This window comes from Nilaparvata lugens, unplaced genomic scaffold, assembly GCF_014356525.2.
Source record: "Nilaparvata lugens isolate BPH unplaced genomic scaffold, ASM1435652v1 scaffold6348, whole genome shotgun sequence".
NCBI classification, from domain to species: domain Eukaryota; kingdom Metazoa; phylum Arthropoda; class Insecta; order Hemiptera; family Delphacidae; genus Nilaparvata; species Nilaparvata lugens.
Window position 1 is genome coordinate 614 of NW_024092104.1, and position 9,217 is coordinate 9,830.

Below are 9,217 nucleotides of genomic sequence, written 5' to 3' on the forward strand. Positions count from 1 at the left end.
CCTGCATACTGCGGGAAACGTGGCCGGTATAGCATCGCAAAAGTCGTGGCGGTGTGAATTGGCATGTGGCTAGCGTAGCCGGCGTGGCGTGCGTCCAGCTACGCACGCCACGTGCTGTGTGGAATGGCCTTAAGGATTACATGTAAACTTGGAAGGACCGTAGGAAAGAGTCCTGAAGTCGGATTATAAATTTGATAGGTCATAAACCTGGTCCTGAACATAACGAACACAACTAAAAAAAATCATGTTTTTGGACTCAGGGGACCTTGAAACGTATAGAAAACTTGAAATTGGGGTACCTTAATTTTTTTTGGAAAGCAATACTTTCCTTACCTATGGTAGTAGGGCAAGGAAAGTAAAAATCATCAAATTCGATGCACACATAAAAAAGTTATTGAACGTCAAAATTTGAGGCTCAATTTTTATTTAGATTATTATAATTAAAGTCATAGTTGTATGATTCCTTTATCCCCAACATATTCATGATTGTTTCCATAACTATTATGAAGAATTGGAAAAACACAGTTTTATATTGTCATATCCACACATTTATTAGACATTAATAAAGGAATGCAGTTTTGTACAAAACTTTTTTCAACAAATTTGATTATGGAGAAGTGATAATAATAGAGCTTTAGCCTACAATTATTATGAATATGGTGAAAATTATTAATTATATTTCTATATAATGTCATTTTCATCATTGGAGTTGTATTTTTTAAGTATAACCATAGAGAAAAGATAGCATTGGAAGATATCTCTTGATATATGGCGTTCATGTACTAAATTTCATTTGTTGCTGGTGAGATATATGTGATATCTACTCATAATGAAAACACTGGGATTTTGTCAAAAAATATCACTTATTTATTATAAAATAATCCATTATTTATTTCATAATAAATAAGCGATATTTCTTGACAAAATCCCAGTTTTTTCATTCAAAAATTTCACTGATAACTCGTACCGAAGCTCTTTTTCGTGAAGCTATGTGACGCTGGAGTCTCTCATATTGTGCCGTTCTCACACTCTCACCCCAACAAACAGTGATAATAAACAGTAGAAATAAGCAGTAGTCGGCTTGATTAAAAAAATCGGCTTGAAATTTGGAACTTTAACTATACCATGGGATATCTTGTTATGCCATCTATTTTTTGGTGAAACTACTTCTGTGGTGAGGTCCACTTATGGCAGAGTTTTTTAGCAATGGTATTGCTATCCTTGTCTATCATTCAACAAAGCGGCTATCTCTTTCTCGTTTTGCTCTGTTGCCATCGTCTTTTAACAATGTAGAATTAATCATTAACAAAATATTTCATCTTAACTATGAAACTTCATTATGAAATTATTGAAAAATATAATTAATTGCTTAATAAAAGATAATTGATTATTTTAAACGAGAATGAACAGTTAATTACCATATTAAATATTACCATAGAGAAACAATAGCGTAAGTAGATAGTCCATGATATAGAGCGTTTATGTCGCAACATTTACTGTTATATCTCAAGCAAATTATTGTAGATTTTTACTGTTTTGACCAAGTAAGAGTGTATGAACGGCTCAATATGAGAGACTACCAGCGTCATAAAGCTTCACAGGAAAGAACTACGTGGACTATCAGCTTACGATAACAGTAAAAGTTGCGACGTAAACGCCCTATACCATGGGATATCTACTTACGCTATTGTTTCTCTATGATATTACATAAATAATCCTGTATCAGCTACAGTCTATAGAAGGCATTGGCAAGACAGAGGTTCGGCAACGTTGTTCTACTATATTTCTCCACTGCCATTATAACCTGCACTTTAGTATACCAGTTGATACTGTTCCAATCTGTCTGTGATAATTACATCTAAGTTAAACAGAGATTTAATAGAAATCTCCAAGATTAGAAAATTGTTACCGTATTCTTACAAATTTTATGGGGGTATAGGCGTATTGGGATAGGATTTTTAGATGTAATAATATTATACTAGTAGTTCTGTGAACAGTAGACCTCACGCAGTATTCTCATCCCACGTACCTGATTGAACTATAGACCTTACGGAAATACAGCAATAGACTGGCTTCTCCACACATCTGTGTAATCACTTGTCAGCTGATTTATGATGAATAATTCTATAGTCTGATTTTACTCTAATATTGGCGTATGAAGGAGGCTCCTTTCTACTTCTATTAAAAAGGAACATATCTGTCAAATTTCATGAAAATCTATTACCACGTTTCGCCGTAAATGTGCAATATATAAACATTTAAACATTAATAGAAATGCCAAACCGTCGACTTGAATCTTAGACCTCACTTCGATCGGTCAATTATTATAATTGTGTATGTTTTTTGAGAAAATAAATTTTAATTCGAATTTGAATGTTTTAATTTTTCAGGGTGACGCCATCAGACAGAAAAGTACAAAGGAAATACCATTTCCAATTGTTTTCTTTGGTTCCATTACAACTGCGTTATGGTTTGTCTACGGCCGGATCATTGGAAAACCTATAATACAGGTACCGTATATATAAAATAATTTAAATTTTATCAAAAATTAATTTTCATCTCAATTATTTCCACTAAAGTGAGATCCACGTTATAATGGCAGTATTTGATAAACATTATAGTGTTGCTGACTTTATAACGTGATTTCATATAGACTGTATTATATTACTGACAGACTCCTTACAATGTGTGAATTCAGGGCTATAGTGCGGTCCACGTTATATTGACAGTATTTAATTAACTTTGGTGTTGCTATCCTTGTCTATCATTCGACAAAGCAGGTAGTACTATCCTTTTCTAGCTCCGCAATGGTGCCAAATCTGTTTTCGACATTGTAGAAATATAATTAATTAAGGCGGAGGATCGGCAACGCTGTTTTCCTATCTTTATCCACTTTCATTATAACGTGGACCTCACTATATAGGTACATTCTTCTATCCTATACTATTAAACGAGCAATTTCTGTTTATATGTTTGGATGTTTGTATTTCACCGGATCTCGAAAACAGCTCTAACGATTCTCACGAAATTCAGAACATAGTACGTTTTTAATATAAATATTCGATTGCACTACATCTGGTGGATTCGCGGAGGATCGGCAGCCTTGATTGCAGGTTGATTGGTTTGTGCTTTCCTCCCCTTCCCCCTCTCCCAAAGAGGCAAGATAACCTCTCCCTCCCCCCTCCTTCATCCTCCCCGTTTATCTTTCAACCCATCACTTCAAGAAGCGTGCTCGAGAAGTCAACAACGTTTATTCGTTCCGTTTCTCCTGTTCCGTAGCGTTCGAGTTGAATGCAATTACCTCGTTCCGTTTCATGATATATGTACAATATCATATAGGCCTACGCATAAAGACAGGATATCGTCAGCAGTAACTTCTACACACGAGATACAGTCCACTTCCTCGCCAGTTCCAAGGTTAGTGCAAATTAGTAGACTTACTTTTGGGGCTGTTGACGTTTTCGTGAATTAAATCTTAACTGTACCCCAATCCATAGGTTTGGGGACAGGACGGGATTACCAACGTCCCATCCCTGGGAAAACTCGCTGAAGAACATTAAAAGGATAATTATGATTCATCCTTGGGAAAACAGCTGATAATAATTCTTTGTCGTCTGTTGGTGATTGAAGTGAGTGAGCGAGTTCATGAGTGTGGGACTGTGTCAAAATTATGACTTAGCTGTTGAACTTTTGTAAACATTCAATCAGGTGCTAAGTGCCTTTTGCAAAAAAGCCGGGTTATTTTCAATCCTGATTAATTCCAGTAGATCCATCTTTTTGAATGGTCTTCTCTGATTTGGTTCACGTGAAGTTAATCAGGAATAAAATTTAACCAGCTTTGTGCAACCGGGCCTTTGTGAGAAAAAATTTTGAATTCCTCTGCGAATTAATCTCAATTTACTGTGATTAGATAGAACATTTCTGTATGAATGTTACGGTATTGTAATTTCTTCTTTCGTAATAAATTTCTTATGCTTTTGTACTCCAGAGCGAAGCTCGGTCCCCGATATTTATTATAAAATAGAATCATAGTCCCCTTTTAAATTGTACCTGACGTTGGTGTGAACTCTGAACTAGTTGTTATAATTTATATTCTTAATCTATTATTTTATTAATTTCAAAGGGTAGGCCTATTATAATTCTATTTCATAAATAAATACTGACAGACTATATTGGTCGTCATGAGATTGTGTGCGGGCTTATGAAGCTGTATGTGTGTTTCTCCAGTGTGGGTATATACTCTATATTTTCCCATTTCACAACACTTCTATTTTTCTCTTTCTGGAGGAGGTAGCTCTACACCCGGAGAATATTTTTGAAATACCATTTAAAGACAGACAATCTTTTTCCACATAAGAAGGAGCTTTTATTTTTAAATTAATTACTTACTCCTCAACTCTACAGGTCTTGGTCGACCTTTTCTTCTTTTGTTATATATTTTATTCTTCCATATACATTTCACCACTCTTCCATCTCCCATTCTCAACATATGCCCCATCCATCTTATTCTGCCAGCTTTTATCGGCCGCACGATGTCTTCATTGTTTAAGAATTCCTCTATTTAGGAAATAAAATAAAATAAATTTAACCTCAATTATTTACAATCGTTGACTTTTATATTTCAATTTCATATTATAAATTACATCTTTGAACACTACATAAATTCGAATTTATATCACTTTGATTAAGCTGATTTTACGACTCACACAGGCGCACAAGGAATCTTCCTTTTATCGGTGTTTTTACCTCACCCATTGTACTCATGGGAGCTTAAATCGTATCTTCATTTAATTGACCGTACGGAGTGAGGTCTTTGTTTTAACTCGGATTTTCTTTCGTCTGTCTGTATGTAACGCCTTTACGGCCAAACGCGTTGATAGAGTTCTATGAGATTTGGCAGGAATATTCCTTTCATAACTGCGCGTCGATGTATACACAAGGTTTTTTGAAATTTTGCATTTTGAGTATGATATTAAAGGAAAAGAAATTTCCTCCATACTCCAATATCACTATATATATTATCTACTCCGAAGATAGGATTAATCAGATTATAGTTATCCATAATCAATCAGCTGACAAGTGAATTATTCATTGCATGCATTACACAGATGACTGGAGAAGCCGGTGAACAGGTGATACCAGATACTTGAGTGAGGTCTACTGTTTACAGAACTACTAGTATTATGAACCAGGATATCATTTCGTTATTACTTCTAATTGAATAAATTAAAAGTTTCTTAATGTTTATGTATGTATTTAAGTTAAGGCTGTGCAAAGGCTAAAAATAACATTCTACTTGTGATATTTTTTCAAATTTTTCGATTTGTATATCATCGAGCTATCAAAATGAAAAAGTTTTCTCAGGAAAACATTTTTTTTTCCGATCATTACTTTTTGAGATAAGAGCGCCTAAAGTTTAAATTTTGGGACAGAACATTTCAAATTCGTTAAGAGATAAATCCATGAGATTCAGAGGATAGATTCTTCATGGTATTGTTGATCTAGTAAAACAAAAACTCCCTGAAAATAATTTTTGAGAAAGTTATTCAATTTACCTAAAATGACTCAACTAAAAGTTATTTTTGGTTATTTTCAGAAAATTGAATAACTATCTTAAAATTGATATTTTCTGAAAATGTTTTGTTTTACTAGATCAACACCATGAAGAATCTATCCTGCAAATCTCATGGATTTATCTCTTACCGAATTTAAAATGTTCTGTCCCAAAAATTTAAACTTTAGGCGCTCATATCTCAAAAGTATGATCAGAAAAAGATGTTTTCCTGAGAAAACTTTTTCATTTTGATAGCTTGATGATATAAAAATAGAAAAACTTTGAAAAATATCGCGAGTAGAAAGTTTATTTTTAGTCTTTGCACAGCCTTAAGTGCAGTAGCTTATATTTATTTTTTGTATTTTGTTTTAGGCAAATAAAAACAATTCACAATTTAAAATTCAAATGACTTGACAAACTTCAACTGTGAATTTTCTCTACTTTTGGCTGTTCTAAGACCAGAATCAATATTATTGAAAATCAATCATCTACTTTTGTTTGTTTCCCAAATTCAATGATTGAAAATGAATAATTTGGCTACCGTTTACGTTTTTGTTTCAGATTCAGACAGGCATGGCATTTATTGTATTCAGTGGTCAACTAATGTTATTCTTCATATATCCTGCTGTCGACGTCAAAAAGAAAGAATAAATCAGTATTTATAGAAAATTCTGGTCCATGTCATTTCATATACCTAACTCTGTATAAACGTAACTGATAGAAAGCATGAAAAATTACTGGATTAGTACCGGTACAGTGAAAATATTCTTCTTCTTAGTTTTGTGTTGGGCCTATTCAGGACCTCCTAAATATTTAAGTATTCTAATATTTAAGACTTTCTAAGTATTTAGGAGGTCCCGGCCTGAGTGGGAATACTCAGTCCGTCAGATGATCGACGAGTATTGATAGTTCCATTATTAAAACTTTTGGGAAGAATATATTACTTTCCTTGCCCTATTACCATAGGTAAGGAAAGTATTGCTTTCCGAAAAAAATTAAGGTACACCAATTTCTAAATTTCAATACGTTTCAAGGTCCCCTGAGTCCAAAAAAGTGGTTTTTGGGTATTGGTCTGTATGTATGTATGTGTGTGTGTGTGTATGTGCGTCTATGCACACGATATCTCATCTCCCAATTAAAGGGATGACTTGAAATTTGAAACTTAAGGTCCTTACAATAAATAGGATCCGACACGAACAATTTCGATCAAATGCAATTCAAGATGGCCGCTAAAATGGAGATAATGTTGTCAAAAACAGGGTTTTTCTCGGAAACGGCTCCAACGATTTTTATCAAATTTATACCTAGAATAGACATTGATAAGCTCTATCAACTGCCACAAGTCCCATATCTGAAAAATTTCAGGAGCTCCGCACCATCCATGCAAAGTTGGATTTTAGTTTCCCAATTATGAGGCTTCAGAAACAATTTAAACGAAAAATTTCAAGTGGAAAAGATTGAGGATGAAAATCTCTACAGTCAATGTTCAGTAACATTTTCACCTAAAATTGAAAATAAGCTCGAATTCGAGAAAATGTGATTATTCAATTGCAAACTGTTGATTCTATTAAATCATTCACTATCAAGAGATAGCAGACCTTCTGTGTCTCCAGCGTTATTGTCCTGTCACCAGCTGGCTCGGATCTTTGAATAGTAGACTTGAGATACGCGTTTACACTAGCGTCAGGTGATCAATTTTCATAACGGCAAGGAAAGTTGTGTGAGTGCGCAACACCAGATTTTTTACATTGTTTTTATTAATATGCTAAAAAGTAGCATATGTGAGTGAAGTGTTTTTAAAGAATTATAATGAAAAAACGTAGATCACAATCAAAATCCGTTTAATGAAGATGTATAAAATGAGGCACAATGATTTTATATTTTATAGAAACAAATAATTTTTCGCCGAATCAATCCAGCATTTAAATGCTTTCTGTAATTGAAAAATGTATGTATGCTACTTATCCAATATAGTCATATTTTTTTACGTACTGTAGGTTTTCTTGATTACAAATCTTATGTTTTATCTATACTATAATAAAGGAAAGAACTGGCTCATACAAGTACAAGATAGAATAATTATGTTTGACGCATCATCACGTCTAAACTACTCAACTGATTAACTTGAAATTTTGCATAGCCTATAGATTCTTAATCAACCGGTGATGGTTATAGGCCTATTTTCAATTCTTCAAGATTTCAATACGACAAGTTTTCAGTTTGTCAAGTTTTAAAATAGACTCTTGCGAAGCACGGGCTTTCTGCTAGTCATAGATAAAGTATTATCGATGGTAAAATAAACAGAGTATCAACATTTCTCTGGAAAAATATATTATTTTAACTATAGGAAATTATTTAATATTTAACAAAAAAATATTGTTCAAACTTTTCATGAACCAGAACACATCTATTATAGATTCGCAGCTCTATGGAAGAATAAATTATTCTTTCTATAGAAATAATTGTTCTAACTTTTCATGAACCAGTACACCTATTATAGACATTTGGAACACACTCAGCCCTTCAGCTGTTAATAGATTCGCAGCTCTATGGAAGAAGATATTATTCTTTCTAAATATATAGGATATACTGTTCCCATAGTTCGTAGACAGAAAGTTGGTCACTCATCTATATAGTATTTAAGTTGACATGCAATTGGAGTGGGAGAACTGCAGCCGTGACAAGGTCTAGTACAAAGTAGGCAAAATATCGCATTCTTGAAAATCATACGGTGACGTATAGTCAAATTATATGACATAACATGTTCTGACATCTGTTTCTGCTTTACAATAATTATCAAAACATTTGAATAATACAAGCATTCTGCCATTTATAAAATCAAAACCTAACCTTTAACCTACCCTTTCAAACCTTAAGGTTTCTTCATCTTCTGGGTCGTTATTATATTTTATAGTTTGGCTATACGTCAGCTTGTGAATTTTAGGGATGAGATTTTTGATTTCCGTAGTACATTTGTAGAACATGTGTTCAGTGCATTATGAATGAAATGCATCGGATTTATCGGGATCGTTTATTGCAAGACATTGGCTAATCAAGATTGTTTAATGGGTTAATCTGAAATTATAATAGTATAACGTTGTCTACTAACGCTTTTCCAGCTTAATTATTTTTTCATGTCACGTTTTTAGATTCTTGAAAAACTTTCAATTTCATTCTCTATTTGTACATGTTGAATGAACTTAAAATTGATATATTCAATGATCAAATGTTGATATGAAAATAATCAAGTAGCTCTTGCTTTTGTTTTTGTTAAGTTGGAATCTTTCTACTTCCCAACTGTACTGTACTTACAGCTGATGATGATTGTGTGAGCACACACGAAAGCATGCTCCTGTAAAATATTATTTTTATATAATTAAAGTGGATTTTTGACAACGTTTCAAGTCTAATCAATTATAAAATTGATATATTTACTACATTATTAGAATCGGTGAATCATTTTCTATTAAGTACAGAATATTTTACAATACTACAATATTTGAAGCAGATAACCCGGATCTTAGGGTCCAGAGCTATACCCAATAAAACAGCTGGCTCTGGACAGACAAAGATGGAAAGCTGCCAACCAATCTTACGATTGAAGCAGAAGAAGAAGAAGACAGAATTTTTAAAGTTGTAGGTCAATCTTAAAAGACGATGTAT

General features: G+C 33.4%; 1 protein-coding gene across 1 annotated transcript; it reads left to right on the forward strand.

Annotated features, from left to right (window-relative positions):
- Nucleotides 1-2,390: 2,390 nt before the first annotated feature.
- LOC120356273 (sugar transporter SWEET1-like) lies at nt 2,391-6,223 on the forward strand (the record flags this gene model as incomplete). The annotated part of the gene is made up of 2 exons (XM_039445184.1): nt 2,391-2,510; nt 6,116-6,223. Coding segments are annotated over 2 exons (210 nt in total), but the record flags the coding sequence as incomplete, so codon positions are not given.
- Between the last annotated feature and the right edge of the window lie 2,994 nt (nt 6,224-9,217).